General features: G+C 38.4%; 2 protein-coding genes across 2 annotated transcripts in view; one reads left to right on the plus strand and one right to left on the minus strand.

The window, feature by feature from the left end:
- Window positions 1–4,900, plus strand: part of mecom (MDS1 and EVI1 complex locus) — a gene marked incomplete at its 5' end in the record, with an annotated part of 28,175 nt that extends 23,275 nt beyond the window's left edge. Inside the window, 4 exons of the mRNA XM_088427842.1 lie at window positions 114–258; window positions 1,783–2,028; window positions 2,112–2,298; window positions 3,180–4,900. Of these exons, the coding sequence (XP_088283968.1) occupies window positions 114–258; window positions 1,783–2,028; window positions 2,112–2,298; window positions 3,180–3,311 (710 nt within the window). The remainder of the gene's footprint in view (window positions 1–113; window positions 259–1,782; window positions 2,029–2,111; window positions 2,299–3,179) is intronic.
- Window positions 4,901–9,380: 4,480 nt separating this feature from the next.
- egfem1 (EGF-like and EMI domain containing 1) overlaps window positions 9,381–24,924 on the minus strand; it is a 51,219-nt gene continuing 35,675 nt past the window's right edge. Inside the window, 13 exon segments of the mRNA XM_088428106.1 lie at window positions 9,381–10,711; window positions 10,963–11,091; window positions 11,208–11,333; window positions 12,753–12,881; window positions 12,984–13,112; window positions 13,315–13,443; window positions 17,327–17,452; window positions 17,950–18,078; window positions 18,296–18,427; window positions 21,847–21,975; window positions 22,070–22,198; window positions 23,665–23,680; window positions 23,682–23,794. Coding sequence (XP_088284232.1) covers window positions 10,632–10,711; window positions 10,963–11,091; window positions 11,208–11,333; window positions 12,753–12,881; window positions 12,984–13,112; window positions 13,315–13,443; window positions 17,327–17,452; window positions 17,950–18,078; window positions 18,296–18,427; window positions 21,847–21,975; window positions 22,070–22,198; window positions 23,665–23,680; window positions 23,682–23,794 — 1,496 coding nt within the window. The 3' untranslated portion in view covers window positions 9,381–10,631.

A 24,924-nucleotide genomic window follows, 5' to 3' on the forward strand; every position in this document is an offset into this window, starting at 1 on the left:
TGTTCTAGTTGTTCATTTTGGTCAGAAAGAGCCTGAAGAGTGCCCTTGTTGCTTTCAAACTTCACCAGAAAATAACAACACTGAAAATGTTTTATCCTTGTTTATTTGCGCAGGCACTGCAATGTCTTCCCCACAGTCAGAACTAGATGGTAGCGGCGCCATATTGGATGACAAAGAAGATTCCTACTTCAATGAAATAAGAAATTTCATCGGCAACACAGGCCAAAGCCAAACGTCGCCTGACCCCTCCGAAGAAGGGTAGATAGACATCTACATTTCACAAACTCCACTTTCTGCATTTCTTTTTACTTCTGGATATACGAGTTTGAAGACACAAAAATTGGTCAATAGCGGTCCATGTCTCTTCGACTTTTACTAGCCGTATTTTACTATCACTGCCGCCCATCTTCGTAACCGCGCGCTGTTGAGAGAGCAATCATGAGTGTCAACATTGAAGGAGATCACAACTCTTTCATGCATTAAATCAGGTGATGTCTCTGCATGCTAGTCCGTCTGTGCATTATGCAAATACATTCTTGGAACCGCGATCAGGTCAGATAGCAGTTGTGCAATCTGCTCGGCTCTCAGAGATTGTTTTCACGCGCCTCTCGCCGGTGTGATCACGAGCCCGATTGTAGGGCCAGATAGAGATCTCGTAGACTGCTCCGTGATTGGGCCTCGAAGAACGGCAGCGGGCTCAGGAGCCTCGGGAGGATGAGAAGAGAAGCCCAAAGGGGGAGCCCGCCACATCTGGAACCAACATGTCTGCCTGCAGGAAGAGGGTAGAGGGGCTGGGGTCACAAGGTCGGCCTGTGTTTCCTTTCAAATAGGTGCGCTTCAGACTACTTCTGATAGATACTTTATCCCCTGCAAATTACCACGTTTGAAAGCATAATTAGCGAATCTGTTTTCTTAATCACAGAGCTCTAGCTGGCTCTTCAGGAGTCACAATCCTGAGCCGTGTGAGCTCACACAGCACAAATACCAGCTTGTCAGGCTCAATCTTTCTCCATCACAGTGGGAGGTTGCTCTAAAACACAATACACTATCAACATCTGACAAACCACAAGAGATAATACACATATTTTATTTCTGCACACACTTAACTGTACTCCCTGAAAAAAAAAAAAAAAACTATTGTATACAGTAATCGTGTGATGATAAGTGTCACTTTCCTTTCGGCACTTCTCTTTCTCCTGGAGTTCTTTGTGCAGGATTTTTAAGTATCTGATGAGAGACATCTCTGAGTGTAATGAGTAAATCAGTCTGAATGTGGTTCCAGGTGATTTAGCAAATGGTGGTTTCCTGTGGCACTGAGACAGAAGGAAAAATTAAGACTCTGGCCGTTTGGATAGCTGGGTTCTCTTGTTCACTCCACAGGGAGGGGAGATTGGACCGCTTTGCAATGCACTCATAATTCAACTTCCAAATGGGGCTGTCAGCTAAATATTTTGCCAATAGATGATTACTAGATAGTAGTGAAGATAAACAAGAAGAGAGGCTGAGCACTTCAGCTAAGTGCTGCAATGATGAAGTTGGTGCTGCTGTGCCCAGAGGGGCCCTGCGGCCTTGATGACAAACGAGATTCCGGCTTTGGTCTGTCCCAGCTGCCATGTCCTGCAACCTCTACTAGCTAAAGACTACTTGCTATTGTGTTTTTACACATACAGAAATGCAAGAATTTTGCAAGAAACAAAAAAACATAATAATAATAATAATAATCTCAGCAAATGGTGAGTGGATCATTTCTTCACTGCAAAAACGTGTATTTTTGGTGTGCAGTGTCAATGGAAACCCATTTGACGAAGGAAAGACTCTACTGATGGCCAGGCATGGATCACAAGACTTGGAAGACGAGGAAGCAGAAGAGCTTGCTGCCGATGAAGATGGGGAAGAGCCCAATACCACTCAGAATAAACCCCAAGAGGAGATGCCCCCTAGCAACATTAGTGAGAACATACTACAAGAAGGACTGGACTTCAGTCGGACAAACGAATTGAGCCAGGGCTGTAAAATTTCTCCGAGGAGGTACAGTATCGGAGCGTTCTGTAAAAGTATCTATTTTTAATGTGTTTCACTGGCACGAAGACAATTTTTTTCTGGGCTTTCAGGGATAAAGACGAGGAGGAGCCGAGTGGCTACTCCGCCTTGGATCAGATCCGTCACTTTTCAGAAATCCAAAAGCTTGAGGAAAGTGAGTTGAGCGATGGGGAAGGTGATGAAGACGAACACTCGTTTGCCCCTGCCTCGATGAATGACGCAGTCAAGCAGCCCCTCTTTAGGAAATCCAAGTCACAGGTAACAATAGCTCTTATATTTTGTCACCTCGTTTGGCATCGGAAATTAAATTTTCTGACTCTACTCTCATGACTCAGTTGAATGTAATACTTTGGCTAGCACAGACAGACAAATGCACTGCAACGGATAGAAGGCCACAAACAGGGCAAACCAACAAACAATATAAAACTACTCCCAAGAAAGACAGCAAATGCGTTTATAAAACACAGCAGAAAGTATATGTAATCACAAAAACAAAATGGAAACAAACTTACTACAAAACAAAACACCAATTAAAACACATTTAAAGAAAAACGCTGCAAAAACGGACACAGTCACAAAAACAACATGGACGCAAACTTAAAACGGAAAACAAATGGGAATAAAAAGTGCCAATATGAAATTAGCTGCAATGACAAAATAAGCTGCAAATTGAAAAACAACAAAAGTGGCACCACTAAGGGTCCAACTGAAATGCATTTGACCAGTCAGGCATAAGTCGTAAAGTAGTCAAGCAAAAGTAGTAAAAGTATATTTTAAAAAGTGAGAGACTATTTGAATGAGTTTTGCTCATTCACCCCCATTAACTCTTTCTCCAGTTTCTTTACTTACTTACTTTCTTTACTTATTATTATTGTCCTTGTTTCGTTGTTGTAGGTTTGCTTCCATTTTGCTTTTGTGATACTATTTATATACGATTTATATATTTTGTTACAATTTTTTTGTGTTTGCAATTTTTTTCAGGGATTTTTTTGGGTTGCCTCATTCCTGTGCTCGAAGCATTCCTCTAGTTGCGATGCGTTTGCCCGTTGGCCACCATAGTTCGATACAGCGACATATCTTTTAAAAAATGCCCATCGTTGCTGACATGACATGACATCCTGATTGCTTTACTCACCCAGGCATACGCCATGATGCTGTCTCTTGCTGAAAAGGACTCTCTCCACCCTGCCACCCACACACCGGCCTCCATGTGGCACAGTCTGGCCCGGGCTGCTGAATCCAGTGCTCTCCATTCCCTCAGTCATGTATGATGACACCCGGGTTTCACCTTTTACGTCCCTTACACCCAAACTTATGAAATTGGAAACCCATCGTCTTCGGAGTGACTGCAAGGCAGAATCGTTGCCCTTCTGACTGCTTAGGGGAGCGCCTCTTACATAAAGCAGGGTCCATGTAGACCTCAGCCCAGAAAACCTCAACCTCTAGAGAGAAAAATATCCCTCTGAGACCTTAAAATGGATTTCCTAGTGTGGCACCTACCAGGATTGTGGTGGAAATAATAAATCTAAAGTAATAATAGTGGTATTTATTCTCTTCATTTGCACACCAAAGGCAGCTGGTGGACATGGAAGACGTGCTGATGTATCTTTAAAAGACTGCATTCACTGCCCAGTTCACTCAAAGCAGGGTGAATATTTGGAGTTGCTTGTGTCTCAAAAGCAAGTATGTGTAACTGTAACAAGAACAATGTCTTTAATGGCATAACGTATATTCAAACTGTATTGCAATTCAAACCCCTGGGGTCCACGTGTTGCTTGTTAAAAAATAAATAAAAAAAATGCACTTGTTGTAACGAAGGGTGGTGACAACCTTGGTTGAAATAACTCCATGTCATAAAGGTTCTAAAACAAATAATAGTCAAGCTAAATCAAGCCAGTTCCCTATCTGTTCTGTATTTAGTGTGTCTGCACAATCATTGCTCTGTCGACTGACCATTCCGTACCGCGTTCCAACCTGCCCGTCAGCGCTATCTGTGAATGGTTATAAATAGATTGTCATTTTAGTGAACGAAAAGAAGACATGTTTTAACAAGATAAGTAGCCAGTGCTAAAGTTAAATGTTGTTCTGTAAAGGGCATTTGTCTTTTTCTACGCCAATGAATCCATCCGTGTCAGCCAACAATACCACTAAATAGACGGTTTGTTTCATTCATTTTAGACAATCATGATTTTGTTTTCGCTTATTTTTTTTTTGTTCATGTGTTTGGTGATGTTGGTGTCGTCGTTTGTTGGTGTATGTTGATAATTGTATTTATTTCTTGACAAATTGTAGTTTGTTTACTGAATAGCACTGCTCCATGCCCGAGTGATGGCAGATTCCTCGTCGGGCCTATCAAGGACTTCATTGGGGTTTGTAGATTCCATTTGAGTGCCAGATAGTATTAAACATGCAGCCCACTCCTTATTCTTTTAATGAAACTGGTTGATGATTAGATTAGTTTGTTTTTTTTTATGACGATTTCATGTACAAAAAAATAAAATAAGGCAAAACTGTATATAGAATGAAAACATTAAAAGACAAAAGAACCCAGGTTTCATCTGTTCATAAGTGCATGGTCTGCCAAGATTTGTGATGACATTTTCTACGGTTATCTGCAAGCTTGTGTGACGTTCAGTTCATGTTAAACCCTTGTGCCAAACTTAAAAAAATAAAACAGACTGCTCTTATGTATTCTCCCGTTTTGAGGGACCACTTTTTTGTTTTTGTCCATGTTTATAATCAATTTTAAGAAGTAATCATCGAGTTGAGGTACTTTTTATTTTCATGCTTTTTACAATGTAACTGTTATGCATTTCAATTCAAATAATGTGGGAGGAACAACTAAATAAAGGACTACAATGTCGAATGACATGTCTTCCTTCCTCTCTTTATTCTTCCGCAGGCGTTTTACTCACTCATTCATTCGTGACCTCCCTCACAGCAGACCATATAACCCCCTTCCCATGGCCAAAATTATAGCAAATGGTCAGAGAACCACCTGGCGCTTTCTCCCAGAACTCCCATGGCCTCCAAAAGCAAGCAAGAGCCTGAGTTTTTGTTTTTGTTTTGTTTTTTTATATCCTAGGCATTGGCTTCCATAGATGGGATTGAAGGCCAGAGCGGGCTTGAATGTGGTAGTGGGAGCGGAGGCAGGAATGTGTCCTCTTCGTTTATGTCTGTTTGTGGGGCATGATGGATGAGGTGGGTAGATGTGATGACCTGGCTCATCGCTCAAACGCTCAATAAGAGTCCCGTCCCGTGCAGCAGGCCTCCCTGTCCTGCACCCCCTTCTCTGTCATTGCTGCCAGCAGACGTGGGCGGACATTGTGGCCGGGAGGGTTTGGAGGTCTCAGCAGCTCCATTGTCCGCAGGGCAGCTCTGGAAAGGGGGGTTGCGGGGTTGGGTGAATTGGGCATGACGGTGTCCATGGTTGCGTGGCGCTAAAACACCACATTTACAGTGCTCTTGGTACCTTAATATGACTTTTCTTAGAAGCTGTCATCACCCCTCTGGATTTCAAGGGGCGTCCACCTTTGATGAGGTCGTGGGGGGTCATGCATTGTTGATGAGGTCGGCGTGGGTCGTACAGCTTTGACGAGGTCACTCGCAGTGATGATGTAAGCCAACTTCAGAATAGTGGCCATGACAATGGTCCTGAGAGAGACTTTTGCCACCTGTCTTAGCGTTGACCAAATAGAACTTGTTTGATTACATGAAACCATCTATCACTAAACAAGTTTGTCTATATTATCTGGTGCCACTATAGTAATGTAGTACTATAGATTGTATATTTTATATTTCAAAAGGGCACCAGCGGCTACCGTATAAACCATGGGATTTCTGTGTGTATGTGCGTGTAGATGTTTGTATGCATACAGTAGATACTGTATTTTGTTTTTGTGGGACACACACAGTTTTAATAAATTAGTTATAAGCTCAGAGTCAATGTCTACTGCCCCCAAGCGGCATTAAATGAGTCTTACAATCAATACAATACAATTTTTTTACAATACAATTTTTTTTTTTTTAATGGTTTTCTCTAAGGTTATTAATTTAAAATAAACCAAACAAATAAGCAAAAACCTGCAAACCCCCTCAGTATAGTGTGAAAAGCATGGTTTAAGAATGTAAAATAACATTAAAATACCGGCATTAAACCTTCACTTCAAAGCCTACACTAATTAGTAGGAACATGTCCATGTTAGACATGTAATTACGTTAGCTATTAATAGAATTCCACCGAAACAAATGTCCGCCGCCTCTGAAACTACCTTAACTGTGATGAATAAATAGCAATGTGTGTAACAACGTTGTTTTAAGTGAGCAGCAGAGTGGTGTGAGAAGCAAACTGTGTTTTTTTACAAAGAAGAATGTACTATCAATGTGTAATGTCATTGTAATTAATTACTATATGTTTATAATACTTAAAAAAAAATCGGAATGTATTGTAATAGCAATACGTTTTACAAACCTTTAACTGATAAGCATGTATCACCTTTGCTTCAAAATCATTTACACACCCCACAGCTTTTCATAAATGACAGCGTATCAGGGCCATATATAGTGTGTGTTTTAAGTGCAAGGAAACACAGTCCTAATTCCCAACATTCCGTTCCATGCTTATAGAATGTATGCCTAAAGATAGGTGGGCACAGTGGTACTGGGCACAACCCCAGGTTTGTGAAAGCACTCAGCTAATAGGGCATCTGGCACATCCCCATTTCCAAATGCATCACACAGACCTCAGTAAAGCTCTTAAACAAGCCCCATCCTTTGTTGGCCTTCCATCCTTTGTACTCCTTTCTTGCACCATTGGGCCAGACAATCGTCCCTTGGTGGCATGTAATTGATACATACATCATACCCTCTGGATGGAGGGGCCATCTTAACTGGCAGCTCTCACACTGATTGACTTGGCAAACATGCTGATTCAGACACCGGGGAAGAGTTGGAAAGTTGGCGGAGAGCGGAGTGCCCAGAGAAGACCCACGCGAGCATGGGGAGAACATGCAAACTCTACACAGGAAGCCTGATAGATAGATAGATAGATGGATGGATGGATGGATGGATGGATGGATGGATGGATAGATAGATAGATAGATAGATAGATAGATAGATAGATAGATAGATAGATAGATAGATAGATAGATAGATAGATAGATAGATAGATAGATAGATAGATAGATAGATAGATAGATAGATAGATAGATAGATAGATAGATAGATAGATATGGTGTGTTTTCATGACCGACATCAAACTGTCCAAGTGACGTCATCACTTAGCGTGGGAGTTTATTAGACATCTTATTTGCAATCTTGATATTTAGTCTATTTAAATGCTTATTTTTCTAAGCAACAACCAAACGAATGGTGCATGATCATCATCAACTCTTTTATCTTGGCCGTCAGCTCTGGCAGCTGGAGTTTAAACATTCTGGCCTTATGGGATTTCTGGTTCAACGCAGAGGTTCGAAATGATCTCTGGTACGTGAGGAAAAGGCTGTAAAAGTGATACAATCTACATGCAAAAAGTGGCATATGCCTAATTACTACAAAAAAAAAGTACCCGTGATTTGATCTTACCTTTTTTGGGCTATTTCATCTGTTTCCTGCCTGCTTTTTTTCTCTAAAGTAGGAGACTGCTTTTGACACGAAACCATTTACAAATGCATTCTAGCACAATTAATTACTTAGCAGTTTCAAATAAAAAGGAAAAGTGAAGTGAAACACTCATATTTGCAACTGACTCAATGCTCATTTTACCTCTGGAAAGTGTTGTATCCCTGGAACTTGCAATACTAAAAACTAAGGGTCCCAAAATAAATGTGTGGAATCTCAAAAATTGCACAGTGAAAAGGACAAAGGAAGGTTCAAACTGCATTTATGAGACATGAGCAAAAACCAACAAAAGATATACTTACCATACATGTATTATCCGTCATTGTCTTCTTCAAATCGCAGCCACTGATATAACAGTCCATTTTGGCAGAAAAGTCCACTATTTACATCAAGTGTTTTAGTTCAACATTTGTTTGTTTGTTTGTTTTGTTCTTCATCTAGACTTGAGCTTCTGAAGTATTCCGTTTTTGCTTCTTTACTTTTTGGCTCATTGTTACCTGATTGTGTACTGCTTGACTTTTCACTGATACTAAAAAAAAAAAAAAAAAAAAAATCATAGAGTTTGCTTTGTTTTGGGCCCGACGATAAAAATTTTTAGAAGACCTTTTAGAGGGGAGGAGGGTGGCGTTTTTTTTTGTTTGTTTGTTTTTTTTGTTTTTAAAGATCCCAGAATCTTTGTAAGGGTAAACAAGTCCACTGTTTCTGTAAAATAAATTTGAATGGTTTAAAAATGTTGCCCACAACTTGATAATAGGCAAATTGATATGGTTGTCTAGACACAAGGAATAACGTTAGCTAACCTAGCATGAACTTGAGACAGACATGTTGCTTAGCTAGCTCAGACTTCATTTATGTAGAATATCCTTGACTATAGGTTGAATTTTGTCATTTTCTCTTGTCATTTAGACATTTGGATGAATGTGAGTAGTGTAGCCCCATTCTTCACTGCATTTTTTATAAAGTTTGTTGACTTCACTGTCACCTTCTGCAGGACGTGCATCTCGATCGTCATAGCTGCAGTTGTCAGTTATCCGACTAATGTAGATTCCCTCAATAGGAATTACATTCTGAAATTCTAAATTGGCACACAGTATTTTGTGAAAACTCTTGATACAATATTGCTGATAATCTACTTTGCAATCATACATTGACTGCCTCATGCTTGTGGACCGACAGCAACTGTACAAACCATTATTTCTAAAGCTTTTATTTGGAGCCATACAATATGGAGGTCTGACAAAGAGATACAGTGGCCACCCACATTTCATAGGATGGATGGCCTTTCTGGGCCTGTTTGACTGGAAACAGGTGTGTGTCATCTGAAGATGAAGGCCTTACCGTTAAACATTATTAGAGTACATCTGCAGCCTGTCACAACACAGGCTGAGCTGCAGCAGCCCCGCGTCCATCCATCACCAACACCAGAGGGAGGATGTGTGGTGATTTCCATCCGCCACCGCTGGATCGTTCCCCCATCAGTCACCCTGGGGATGCTGGGATGCGTGCACATTCGGCCCTGGCACCTGCCTGCCTCTGCCAGACCACAACCACCTTTACCCGATAGCTAAGGGAATGCTTCAGTGCACTTGAAAAATGCCATATTTCTCCTTTCTCTTGCAAATCCGTTGCACACAACGCTGCGTCCGGCGGCAGACATCTCATAGATCATTCAAAACAGGTATTCACAATTTTCTTTTTTATTTCTGTTTGGTTCCTGGATCATCATATCGTCAATAAAACATTTACTCGGGACATGTAATACATTAAGAAGGCACACCAAAAGCAAATGAATACATTCAAACACAATATAGCTCCATCAATACTGGACTTGGCAGCAGGCAGAGAAAACACAAACAGGTAAACATGATGAATAAAAACATTTTTTTTTCATTTTGTAAGACAATATCAATTGCTGCAAGTGGCTCTGAACAAATATTTACACGTCAATGTTACAATTTACAATAAGCATCCATTTTCAGAAGCTGGCAACCCACAATTAGCATATGAGAAAAACATGCCAAGATGCACCTTTTGCTTGCAGTATTTTAAATCTTACCAAACATTTTCTACAATAAGAAAACTTGATGTTTTCAGAATGCCCACTTTTCAATTTAAAAGTACAAAACGATTTAAACAAATGAAGATATTTTTAAAATGACAATGGATGTAAAGAAGTGTTTTCCCTAAACATAGGCAATCATATACTGGCTGTACTCTAAAAACAGTTCGGTTAAAATAAACCAAATTTCGGGCCAAAAAGGACAGACCCCTCCTCTTTATGTTATATGACCAACATTTCTTAACCTTGATTGGGTCATATTTATACCAGCTGTATTTCGAGTGTAATTTTTTTTAAAACACAAAAATACAATTATATATATTACACAGAAAATGGGTCCGCCAAATACTGTAAATGTATATTTGCAAATCATAATACACTATGCACATTTACACACGCAAATCTACATGTAATGTTTATTTCACGATCGGTCAATTAGGAAACCAAAAAAATCGCAGCATGAAAAACATGTCCATTTTTCTTACTCAAATTTGTTCATTTCCACTACAGATGTGAACTACATGCTGACTCTCTAAATATGTGCTGGAAATAATACATTATGTGCAGTTGCAGTGAGTCAAGCTGATTGTGTGAAAAGGAAGGGTCCGCCCTGGCCAGATGGTCAGTAAATCACAGGGTTTCAAAATGTATTCATTCAATTACTTTATACTTTGATTAAGCACACATTAGACTATCCCCCTTAATATAGCGTATCTAGATAAACAGCATCATATAAAGGGTACAGTCTTCCGAGACCGGCTCACAGGTCACGTTTATATGTTGATATAGCTTCGAGCTCCAGGCTCAGTGATGGAGGATCAATTTCTTACAGAGGAGTCACTCGATCCCAGGTCACATTTGCTAGGATGATCTTTTTGAAGCTTCTCAGTCATCAACACATGAATGTTGGCTTTTAAACCATCTTGCCGCCTGCTCTTGTCTTTCTCTGGGACGCAGAAAAGTTCAGATATCTTCGTGTTTGGTGAAGCAGCTCTGAAAGGGAAATAAGAAATCAGCACAAATCGAAAATCAAAAGCAAATGTTCTTTGAGGATGTAAAATGAAGACAGACTTAAGTCTGACTCCATGCTGGGTGCGCATTAAAATAACTGTCAGAAGAAACAAGCAGCTATTGAAAGAGACAGGGTAAGCTACAGAGGGATCATGTGTGTGTGTGTGTGGGTGTGCATGTGTGTGTGTGTGTGTGAGTGCATGTGTGTGGTGGTGGTGGTGCATGTGGGCTACCTTCATCGCAGGTGGGGCCCATCCATGTAAGCGGACACTGACAACGTCCAGTCACCCCATCACATTGTGCCTCATGAGAGCATTGACAAGACAGAGAACAGTCAGGCCCAAATCGGTCCCCGTTACAGTCTAAAACCAAGAAGACAGAAAAAGACAGAAGACAGAACAATGGATAAGATTGAAGAATTACGTACCTCATTTTCAGACAAGCAAGAAGAAAGAGACTCTGAATTCAGTCAGTTTACCTTTTTCACATCTCTGTCCAGTCCGTCCTGGAGAACAGAGGCAACGTCCAGTGGAGGGGTCACATGATTCACCTGAGCAGTCACATGACCCTTCACACTTCTCACCAAATGTGCCAGCTTCACATTCTGGGAAGCAAGAAAAAAATGCTGTTTATTTTTCAGTAGATCACCATTTTGTAGGCTGGCATCATCCTTACTACCTCGAAACATTTCATATTTTACATTTCGTATTTTATTTGGATTTTGTTTTAGCTTTTAGTGGCACTCATTTGGAAAATATTTGCCACTCAACATCATTATGTGTCTGCATTTACATGTGTTGGCTTGAATTAAACTTACATTTTATTGGTTTGATTGGTTTGATTAATTTGAAAAATGTTCAATACTTGTGATGGTTAAGAATATTAAAAAGGAGAAATATGAGCCATATATGTGACTCTCCATATCAATAATGCATCAGTTAACATTAAAACTGAGTGCTTTTTCATGTTTTACTTCTAACAATTCAATTGTTTTAAATTTCACATATTTATAAGTATGTTTTGTTTATGATAGTAACAGCAAATTCGCTATTGAACTTGACTAGCATAACAGATTCTAATGTACTGTAAATGCAAACACCAGACATTCATGGTAATCATACTCATAGTAGCATCTGGAGCAGTGGTGTTACTAAAGGTAGTTGTAGAAATCACAAATATATCATCAATTTTTTTTTGTTCACTCTTTTTTCATTGGTAAGAGGATTTACAATTACGCATTCTCATACGCACACAGAAACACACAGCAATGTTACTATGCTGGTTATCCCTCCTGCTGTGACTGAAGTGGCCATTTAAACGCTCGCACGGCGTGTGAGATCCGAGCAAGCAGGCAGGAGGGCACAAGGATGGAAGGGGAATGCATTAAGCGGTGGGGAAACACATGTCTGTTATCAAATAACCAGTCCGTTTGCTCTCCCACCTTCCTCCAGGCCTGTCTGTTTCCCCGTAAGAATATCACACGTATTTTGGAACTGCTTTCTTCATGCATGCACAGTTTGTGGGAATTTGCATAGGTGACAGCGCACACGTAGCGTTTTATAATATCTCTAAAAATAAAGAGAAACAATGAATTACGAATGAAATACATTAAATTCCCTTACCTATATATATATATATATATATATGTATATGTATATATATATATATATATATATATATATATATATATATATATATATATATATATATATATATATATATATATATATATATATATATGTGTGTGTGTGTGTGCGTGTGTGCTTCTATTGGTTGTTCAAAGCAGCGCAAAGACAAGAGCAGAGCAACAGGTATTCTTGGTGTCTATGATTTATGTATTTATTTATTTTAAACAACGTTGTTTGTATAATTTTGCAATTATCCATAATATAATTCTTTGACCTTGGTCCTGGACTTCCTTGAGTAATTTTATCTTAAAATATGGAGCATTCATTTCTTTGATATACTGCATATGAATCACAAAATATTGTTGTGACCCTTTAACATTCAAAAAAGTACTCACGGCTTTGGCATTGAGACCCGTAGTAGCCTGGGGGACACACACATTGTCCTGTCACGTGATCACAGGTCTGCCCTGCCTTACAATCACATGCCAAGGCACAATTTATTCCAAAATATCCAAATGGGCATCCTAGAAATATAAGATTTATTTTATTAATTTCCCAAAGCTCACTTTTTCTTCTGAAATTACTATGCTGATAATGGAAAAACAAGCAAACGTGTGGTTGCATACTATGTTCACAGGAGTGTCCATAGTATCCAGTGGTACAGTTGCAGGTGCCAATAAAGCGGTCACATGACCCACCATTGAGGCAAGGACAATCTCGAGAACAATTATCACCAAATTTTCCCTGCAAACAAGCTACACAAGAAAATGTACGACAAAACACATTAGTGACATTCATTCAAATATTGCCAACCATGCTCAACACAGTCAATACATGACAACTGTGACAAATTTTTGATTACATTTTGATTGAAAGGGGCTCTGTCCTTCGACTACTATGATTTAAAATATCATTCGGGAATGTTTGTACATTGTATGTGTCTATTGTAGACCTAACCTGTGTCACAGTCCGGTCCGGTCCAGCCAAGACCACATTTGCATGTGCCATCTTTAGGATCACACTGGCCACCATTTTGACATCTGCATGCATGTCGGCACTGTGGGCCATAACGCCCACTGGGACAGACTGGAGAAATTTTGAGAAAGCATCAGGACATTGCTACAGCAACCAAAATACATCAGAGCAATGTAACAGCACAACTACATAACAAAGTCACTCATAACAGTGACAATAAGGAAAAAAACAACTACAACAAGAGAACGGCTCTGAAGAAAGCGTTGCAGCAATAAACATAACTGCATTGGAGCAACGCAAAAATTACAATGAGATTTTGGTATTGATCAATAGCAAGTAAATACTGGTACCAGTATCGCTGATACCAAGAGCACTGGCTAGTAGGTTTGGGTTACTAAAAGATTATAGTATTTTAAAACATTTGTCCCATCAATAATGTGTTGTTTTTCTTAAATTGGACATAATATTATAGAATCTCTACAATAAACATGAATAAAAAATAAACAAACGAACCATTCAGAACAAATAAAGCAATGCAGGAATGCAGAATTTCAGTCAGTTAAAATTAAATACATGTAAAAATCAATCAACTGTGCTCCAAAATAGCATTAAACGATACTAAAAACAGAGATGATTAGAGCTAGCATCTCAAGCTGGCAAGTCCAATGTGCACGCACTCAAAAGGAATTGCACGAGGGCCCCATAAAAAACAAAATAAACAAATACATAAGTGTAAAAGATCGATGATAGCTCTTTGGAATTTATATGATACCAATGTCAACTTTGGTACCGATTCTATGGATACTTAGAGCACTCTACACAGTTCTATTGCTGACCTCTGGCAAGACAAAACAAGTGTAAACATGTTTCACTCATTTCAATTTAAATCATATAAAATGTTTGTTAAGCAAAAGGTGGAACTATACACTGGTAAGTGAAATACATACTTGTTATATGCGCAAAAGCCTTCTAATTTACTTTGTTTTCATACTTTGGAACAAGTTTAATTCTTAAAAGTAGACTTTAAGTATAATCTTTTATTATACTTACAGCATTCTCCCTGTCTACTTCTAGTCCACAGTTTAGTTTACAGTTTCATACTTGAAGTGCACTACAAGTAGAATCATATATGTACTGCTAGTATAAAATTTGTATATTTGTTGTGAACTCTTTAGTTTTCATGAATAACACTTCCTTTTTTATTTATTTGACCAAAAACAAATTAGACTAAGTATTAGCACCCGGTGAAAGAAAGAACTTTGAAGACTCATGTATGCTTCCATATGATTTTAAGAGTTTGTACAATTATATTTAATCTTTGACTTTTTTAAAGATAGTTTTTAATATAATCCAAGAATACTGAGCACACTTGTCTGAAGTTAGTAAAATATATAATTTTAATAAGTAAACTTAAAGGATACTGCCTTTGATTTAGAATAAAAAAGGTATACTCACAGTATAATTGAATAAAGTACATTTTGCTGAGGGAAGGGCATAATATTTTGGTAAACGTTGCTAAATTATTGCCCAACATGACTTGACAATTCACAATCAGTAGGTATTTTGAGGACATCAAGCCATGCAACAAAAATCAGAAGACATTTAGTACAATGCAGCATCAATCAGAACAGCATGAAGCCCTGAAGCACTCAGAGACAAACCCTTTATGTTTATTTAATCAACAGGTCATTAAAGAGAGGCAAATTAGTCAAATGTGGCACTGATATAAAGAATAATCATGGTTCCCTGGGCAATTTAGTTTGTAAAAACAACGAGGAAGATGGCTTTGATTTCCCTGTTTATTTATTTGCTTCTTTGCCAAATCCAGTGAAATGTAACACAGAAAATGAGCTACTTATAAGTCTCTGTAAACATTCAACAAGAGACATTTAAGAGTTGGTGAGTACACATGTGTACGAGGATAACGATAACAGTGCTGAGTGCATCCTGGATTGGAAAATCCCATTGACAATTGCTCCAATGCTGATAAACCAAATGGCTTCTCTCCTAGAAAAACAGTTTGTCATCATTAGAGGCCCAACACTAGAATGTGTTATTTAAAGTGTATGTTTACTGAAGAGATGGATAAACTAAGTTTGAAGCCCGACAAAAATCTTAGGGGACTGAAATTTCTGTAAACCAAACGCTCAACCTAAAGGGACATTGTATAATATTTAGACAGTTATTCTTTATAAAAACCCACTATAAATGTCAATAAAGTCTAAATAAATGTGTTCTATCAAAGTAATTTATATTACATGGGTAGCACCGCTTGGATGGAGGCTGTCATGTTTCTTCTAGCTACAGAAAGCGAAGGAGGAAAACTTTCTCCAACGTAATTCAAATCACATTTCCGATGTCAGTTTATGTCTTGTGTGCAGCGAGCCAGTTTCTGGTTTGTATGCCATTCGCAAATAAAAGAAGGAGAAGGAGGAGGGACTCTGGGGTCCGCTCCACGCAAGTTTCACAATGGTGCAAGACGATCATTTGGGAGTTCGGATGACTAATTATGCTACGCATTTGAGTTCACTCACCAAACACAAAAGAAAACGCGAGCAAAGACATCGCGATACAACAAGAATTTAATTTAGCTTTGGAAGAAAAGAGCAGCTGTGGCCTCCTTGTATGGTGGATGGCCCGCTGTATGGGCTGTTGTTGCCTGTTGTTAATCCCCTTGTGTCTGGATCACTGTTCTGCATTCTACTTGACTGGTAAGAGTTGTGTTTGCGATTAGAAAAACATGGAAGTGTTGGATTTTCGCCATGGAATCTTAAAAAAAATCGCTTGTGTCAGTCATCATTTGCCGGTGCCAATGGACTTCCCACTTTCAGCTGAGGCCTCTTTTTTTTTCTGTGGAACCCTGTGGTAACTAACCACCGTTAACATATTTGCCCAACTTTTGTAGTTTCTGCGCTATTGTGCACTGAAATCAATGGAAAATTGTATTTGTATTCTCTTTTGCTCGTTTGGCGTACGCTTCCAAAGTATGGTCTCGCAGACATACCGTAGTGCATGAGCTGCTTTCACGTAACACCAGTAAACAGCATTTCTTAAGTCTAAACAACGTAGCTTTAACATCGAAACGTGTATAAAAATAAACGTCATCATTCATACATCTGCTAAAGTTAGGATTACATTTGGCGTTAGTCCAATTTTTTCCTTTTTTAATAATTGCTGGATTGGCCAACTTTTTTAAATATCTGCTACAATGGTGGGAGATGGCATCAAAATGAAGAGCATTCTTGACTTTTTATTAAGCCTTAATAAAGGCTACAGACATGCTGGGTGTGCCCTAAGGGACAGCCCTATGTTGCCCAGATGTGTCGTAAGTCTTCAAGTTGATCCATGAGGTCAATGGATTGAGAAAAAATGAGCAGCATACAAAAACCTCTGGTGCTCATTTAAGAACTACGTCAAAACTTTTATGTGCACCCCTGGTTGTAAACCAATCGCGGCTCAAGCTAGAACTGTTTCCATCTGTATTGCCTGACGCACTGGGCTCTGACATGGCACTTTGAATAACCAAAGGGCACATTTGAACAATGATGTGTGTTTCCAAAGGGCCCAAATGAAGCAATGCACGCTGAGAGCTTATTTCCGAATGCACCCACAATGACGGAACGGTGATTTTGGGCCCAAGCTGTTGATCTCGTGCTGCATTCAAAGAAGGTGGAAAGTTGGACTTTACCGATCTCCAACTAGGAAATATGCCTTTGAATGCCCCTTTTAAGTTGGATGTCTAAATTGTTAAGTCATAAAAATGAAACCTGCATGCACAAAACCTCAGGAACTTTTGACATGAACGCACGTTTTGGTACCTTTGTCAACAGTCGGAAATGTTCGCCCCTCATTGGTATAAGGGCTTAAGACATACAACATTACAGATATATAATAATGTTCAAAATAATGCAAGGTCTAATTAGGGAAAAGTACAAAAAGAATCAGTATACATCGTAAAAAAATCTCTTTGGTCATTACTGATGCCGTTCATTACCTTGGCAGGATTGTCCCATTCTTCCAGTTGCACAAATACATCTTCCATTTGTTGGGTGGCATTGACCACCTTCACCACAAGAACACAGTTTAGCGCAGTCTTTGCCATAGTACCCACTTGGGCAGCCTACATGAGAAAGAATGAGGATTAGCTAACATGGTCAAGTTATACATAATAGACATATATTTTGTTCAGTGCCGTCATCATCCCCATCTATTGTTTGATATTTTTGAAGCACAGAACGGGAAGGAAAGTTGTTGGGTTTTTTTGTTTGTTTGTTTTTTTATTGTTTTACTTTATCTGTGAGTGTATATGTTTTCTCTGTACTGATCTGGATTGTACTTTGGAAACAGCAACTACCCTCCACAGAATTTGGTTACCCCTGCTCCCCATTTCTTATGTGGCTTATTATGAATCATTCACTTTTTATATATTATGTCAGGAGGAAGTCCACATTGTGACCTCAGATGGCTTGTGTCCACACCTCAAATTGCCCATGAATGCTGAAGATTTAGTATCATAAGTGGAATTCCTCCACAGAAGAGCATAGACAGTATAGAAAACGGCTGGACATGACAGACAGATAAAGTGAACAAAAGAAGATGTTAAGGTTACAAACACACGTGAACTGCAGACGGCGCCAATGAAGCCTGGAGGACAGTGGCAAGTCCCCATGCGGAAGTCACATCGGCCACCATTGAGACAACTGCATCGAGACTTGCAGTTTGGGCCATAAGTTCCGGAGCGACACCCTGAAGAGATACAGCCAAAATGAATACATGGGAGGAAACATAACAAGTCGGGAGCAATATATATTGTGAGAAACATAAGCTGGATGTATGGGTAAAAATCTGGGTTGTTAACTAAAGGGCAATAGATCAATTCTGCCAGTGAACAGTTGTATATAACTAAGGAATCAAAGAACATTTTAGTATGTATTGGGCAGAAATAATCTTTAAGTATACTCACTTAATTTACAGCTTGCCCCATAAAAACCAGGTAAACAGGTACAGCTCCCTGTAACTGGATGGCACTGCTCACGATCTCCTGAACACTGGCATGTTTGACTACAGTTGATCCCAAACATACCAGCTGGACAGTCTAACAAAAAAAAAAAAAAAAAAAAAAAAAGAAATAAAATGACTATGAGAACAATAACATCAGCTGCCATAATTATTAATTTATTTTTATTTTTGTAAGTCAAATTAATAGTGGACAAGGTTTTAAAATGATCAATCTTAGTCTCATGTTTAGTACCACAAATGCTCCCATTTGAATAGTTGTGTGTAGACTATTATTTTCATCCAATATACAATATGTATATATTAGACATAATTATGAAAATCAAACCATGAGTCAAAATCTGGAAACCACATTTTAGGTCATTTTATGCCTTGGTTAGCAATAAACAGGCTATATCATGAAAAGTCAACTTTTTAGAGCTTTCAACAACGTTGCGATGAGGATTTCATACCATAAAAATTCACACAGTGTTATTTCCTTCATTGATGCATTTCTAAGCATTCCTTGCTTATTCCGTGCTCTACACCTTCCTCATATCACCTATGCAAGAGAAAATACATGCGGATTTGATCCACATCTTTTAGTTTTATTTTGGTTCCAGAGTTAAGAAGGAGATATTTTGCACTGAGTCTGCCAAGTAAACAGCAACGTGTAATTATTTAGCTACAGCGATTTACTTTTGAAAATGCTGAATGTTTGGGAGCATAAAGCCAGATAATCAATGTCATTAGCAGTAAATAATTCACCCACAGGTGGAACTAATGTTATGAATACTGGGTTTCCACAGGGAATGATGTCATGGAGGAATATGCATTTGTGAGGGCAGTGTATTGACACAGTTTTGCATATTAATGTCAATAAAATGCCTGTTTCTCTTGAGCTTTAAAGATGATGGATGGATGGATGGATGATGGATGGATGGATGGATGGATGGATGGATGGATGGATGGATGGATGGATGGATGGATGGATGGATGGATGTTTCGTGGCTGCCAGGCATTAAATGACATCATGAAGGGTGCGAGGCAGCCATACTGTAAGACGTTTGCTCTCTGCAAACAAGAAGTTTTACTTCCTGGAAATACCATACAACTTATATTTAATAAGAAATTAAATCACCAATGTGCCAAATTTAATTTATATGCATATAAAAATACCGTGAACCATGCCCTTTAAAAGTCACAACTTGTATGTAGCTATAAAACATTGCAGACTAATCTGCAGCAATAAGCACTGTCTTTGTTGTAGTTTGTAAATGTTCCATGCACATACAAAATACCAGATAAAAAGTATAACCTCAACAGAACTGCCTTTTTAAAGACATGCTAAGATGTACACTGAAAAAGCAATAGTTTTATGAGCATAATACGTTTTATTTTTGTGTCATTATTTTATGTGAAAACTTTGTAACTAAAAAAAAATCCTCAGTCACTTACATAACATTGATCTAATCTTTTTAAAAAGTGCAAAATCAGCAACTTTTCTAGAGTGTGAAGTAACAAAGTCTCTTTCTCTTGGCTCATGCACTGTGTGCATATATAGACTTCCAATACCGAGTGGACACAACTCATCAACATTCTCTGGTGCCCAAACATGGGGAACATTTGTTAACATGTTTTCACACACTCTTTATCCATTAGTGCATTTGTGCTTAAAAAAGAATAAACGCAATCCTTCCATCAGTCATAGAGCATGAATCTGTGAACCAAACATGTTAGTGAGATCGTCGCACTCAGGCAGCGGCAGGCAGCGTGGGGAACAGATAAGAAAGAACTCCAGACTAAAGAGGTAATTACAGAGCTGTCATTATGCATGTCTGCTTTCCAAAAGCTCTTATCCGCTGCTGAGGAGACAAAAACAATGCCTTCTGTTTTACTTGGCAACTGGTGTGTAACATTTATCAGATGTCTGGGCAGTGTGTGAGGAGAGGAAAGGATCTGAGGTGGTGTTGGGGGTCAGCTGGTACATAAATGGTATGGACCGCATGATGAACTATTAGATGAAGTAGTATAATTGGGAGTGTTTCACTGCTGGCGTTGGCAGGGAATACATAAAATATTTCCCAGGACTACAATGTAAAAACATGTTAGCTGGTACTGCAATAATAAGATTGTGCATATTTTGGTACACTTCATATAAGCAGATCCTTCTATTGAATATGGTCATTATAAGATAAAAGGCTTTGAAGGGGGGATGTCAGTCTTACTTATTACATAAAGATTTGTTGAACATTTCCAAAATGATGAAGCATCATTAACCATCTTTTGAAAAGAATTTGAACTTGCAGGTAGCAGGAATACATATATCATATATACGTATCAACTTGTTGTTCGTTTTGGTTAAAAAGGGCGGCAGATTCAGAGTCCCGAGTTGAATTCCAGCTGGCTCCGGTCCTCGTTTGTGGAGTTTGTATGTTCCCCTTGTGCTAGCATTGGTTCTCTCTGGGCACTCCCACATTCCAAAAACACTGAATTGTCCTTAGGTGTGACTTGGTGTGTGAATAATTGTTCGTCCTTGTGTGCTCTGCAGTTGGCTGCAGTTGGCTGGGAACCACTTCAGGGTGTCCCTCGTCTACTGCCCGAAGACAGCTGGGATAGGCACCAGCAAGCCAGCGATCCTAATGATGATAAGCGGCTGTAGAAAATGGGTGGATAGGTGGATGGAGGACCACATACAATCCCCCTCTAGGAGGAATATATATATATATATATATATATATATATATATATATATATATATATATATATATATATATATATATATATATATATATATATATATATATATATATATATATATATATATATATATATATATATATACAGTTATGTATGTATTATTAATCAAATTTGACTTAAGGTGACTAACCATTTTGAAGACTGAAAAAAGGATTGTGGCCAACCTTGATGGTTCTGTGAGTTGGATTGGAAAGTTTAAAGATTAAAGAAACAGTCCCATGCTACCATAGGCTAGGCTAAATCCGCAAGCACTACTGATTCTGAAGGCCTGGGCAGATCACATCATCGCAACCAAGGAATGAAAGGAATATTGTTTGAAATGAATTACTCCAGCTCCATGGACCACATATTTGAAATCAAGTTGTAAAAGATGAAATGTGCTTCATACACTGCCAAAGAAACCTCGTTGCACCTGACAGTTCACAACTGAGAAAAAAGATATTTTGTGCAATGGCTTGCCACATTGGCAACTGGCAAAACAGGTAAATATATGTTTGATGTTCGACACTTTACAGATTGGAGACATTTTCTGGCTCTGTAAACCATATAAACGTATACATAGCAGTCAAGTAAACAGCCCACTCCATTCCAGATTGCGCCTTGAGAACAATTTTAATTGCTATTGTGACCAAGTTACATCAAGTTAGGTTGAAGTTTAACTGACCACTTCTCATTTAAATCTCATGAGGGAATTATTCTTCAAATAATTATTGGCATTAAACTTTTTGTTTCAAAATACATTTGCCTTGTCATTCTTACTTTTCTCACAGCTGGGCCCTGAGAGTCCAGCAGGGCAACCACAGGTCCCTGTCTCATGATGGCATGACACACCAGCCTGGCAGTGGCATCGCTGGGCACAGGAAGCACCAAAGAACCCCAAGAGACAAGCTACGTTCACAAACACATGCAATTGCACTGTCAGTTTGCGGAAACATAGCCATAAATATGTCTTAATTCATTTTCAATTGTTTTCCACACTTACGTTTGTCACACTTGGCTCCTCTCCAGCCAGGCTTGCAGCGACAGTGGCCTGTCGCATGGTGGCAACTTGAACTATGGACACAGTCACACTTCCGCTTGCAGGATTCACCAAAAAATCCACTCGGACAAGCTTCACGAGGAAACAGACACACTCATTTATAGTATATGCCAAAGATCTTATTCAATGTTTGTTTATGCATACTTACTCAGTGCCTATTGCACAACTTGCTTCCACAGCCAGAAAAATTATAAGATTACTGATGAGAATGAAGCACACATTCTACATGACACAATTCTGATGGGGATGCATACATAACTGTAAATATAAAAATATCTTGTATAGACACTGTTAAAGTGGTGATAACGAAGCAATGTACACACTATTAATGCAAAAAAGAATTGCAGATGCTTATTCATTTCAACGTGACTTTATACTAATCTGATCGACTTGATCGTGATTGTCCAGTATTTGCCATTTTATCCCAAATCGGTGATCAGCGGTAATGTCGTTATCTGAACCATGACCAGTTAATTAATTGCTCAATCCAACAAATTATATGTTGTTTGAATGTTTTAAGGGGTATCATTATGTCTTATATTTGCACCAGTGTCACTGTTGATTTTCTAGAGTTATAAGAACGTTTGCTCAAGCATCAGTTCCTTATTTGCAGTACTTGGTGATGTAAATTAATTACAAAATAGTTATTTAATTACGCTTTACGTCCATTGATTCAGTCTCAAGTTGTTTTTGTTTGACCTGACTCCTTTCACTTTGCCTGGAAAGTTCTTGAAAAACTTCTAGAGGTAATTGATATTTTTACATGTGTATTTTTCAGTTTTTGGCATTGTAAACAAAAGTTGTTAACTCATTCAATGGCAGGGACGTATTTTCTCGTTTTTTTTAATAGTCCGGACATTCAATGCAAGATACTTAAGTATCGATTTAATATTTAAGTATCTGAAATTTATTGTCCGGACTCTTAAAAAAAATGTGAAAATACATCTCTGGCATTGAATGAATTAAACAATGGCCAAAATGCTTTACCAGTATTATATACATATTTTTGCTGAAAACCTATGAATGGTGTACGAATCTATACATCAAATAAATAGTTTAATTAGCTTAGCTTGTTTATTGGTCACTTTCAAACTTGCTGATCGGTGATCGCGATCAACCCCAAAAACCTTGTTTGTGTAAAGTCTAATTGTACCAAAGCTTCACTTTTATGTGATGTCACATAAGAAAGTACATTACTGTATATGGATGTGTCCCGTCACTGCACTCTTTGACAAAAAGATTGCTGGTTAAGAACAAAAAACTTATTGGAAAAATAACAAAAACCCTAAAATAAAATAGGAAGAGTTTAAAAGGCAATAAAAGTCTTTACACAGTTCTCATTTTCTTCATTGTACTTTGTCAGACCAGAACTTGATGAAGCCATTTATGCTCTAGGGTGTGTTGGCTCTTTTCTCCAAACCTGTCCCTAAATAGTTATTACTAATGCCTCATTCTTAGGGATTATTGTGTTTAAATAGAGGATGTTTAGCATTTAGGACATCCCTCACACCCCATTTTAATGATGTGGCTTACATTACCCAGAATGCAATGAGATTCCAGCCGAGCCAGCAAAGCACTGGCAGGCTCCTGTGATGTGGTGGCAGCGGGCACCATTTCTGCACTCACACATCTGGCCACAGCCAAGACCGTAAAAGCCGTGCGGGCTTGCTGTGGGTTGAGACGAAACTGAATTTGCAACTTCATTCAAAAATAGGAAGTTGGGGGTTTTTTTTGTCAATCCCCTTGTCTCATTCGACTCGTCTACTTCTTGTCCACTGTCTTACCAACAAGTGAAAATGCTAAAACCAAATGGCAGTGTTCATTTATAGAGCGTCTGTGTTCATTAAGTAAGTTCATGTCGCACACGTGTGGTGAATCTGGGACACATCAAAGTCAGCAGCAATTCAGAGGCCATTCCCGTTTTGAGGGAGGAGACACCATAATTCGAGCACCTGCTGAGTCCGCAGGCCCCACCAATGCTCAACTAAAAAGAAACAGGTTACCGCGCCCACTTACACCTACATGACAGTTCGAGTAGGTGGAAGCGTCTGTTTCTCATTGTCAAACCAAAAGAAAAACTAAGCCAAAACACTACTGAGTCAACTGGGCAACATGAATGTTGCCCATCACAGAAGATTTGTGAATGATTGTGACTGATTTTGAGATCTCAATGCAGGCCAAAAAATATATCTCTTTGCTTGCTCATCAAAAATCAAGCCTTAATTTTGGAGATTAATTAAGATTTAATAAAGCAATTTAAAGAATTTAATTCATCAACTCAGATCAGTTTACTTCCTGTGGCAACTGCTCTTATATCTGAGCCCAACGTAAATGAGAGACAGGGGCACAAAGACAAAACTAGACATTTATGTAGTTTTCCTTTCGATTAGATTACTTAATTTTGTTTGTTTAAATTCCGTATTTATTGTAAAGGATTGAAGAAAGTTATATAAGATGATTTTAGGTTAATTCCCCAATTTTATTTAATATCAAAATAATAATAATAATAATAATAATAATAATAATAATAATAATAATAATAATAATAATATTACTACTACTACAGTATTATTATTTTTATCTGTTGCAAGCTTCATTTAATATTTTAATTAATTTTGGAAGATTTTACAATTGATTAATGAAAAAAATATATATATAAATATATATATATATATAATAATGGAAAACATTTTAAAAACTTGGAGCTTGACGAGATTTTGTATAGACTCTGAGCCAATTATCTCAGCATTGAAAGCAGCTCTTCAAAAGACCACTTCTTCTATCCATAAGTGGACCAT

Source organism: Hippichthys cyanospilos, chromosome 11 (genome assembly GCF_059441005.1).
Source record: "Hippichthys cyanospilos isolate Australia breed blue-spotted pipefish chromosome 11, RoL_Hcya_1.0, whole genome shotgun sequence".
Taxonomy (NCBI): Eukaryota; Metazoa; Chordata; class Actinopteri; order Syngnathiformes; family Syngnathidae; genus Hippichthys; species Hippichthys cyanospilos.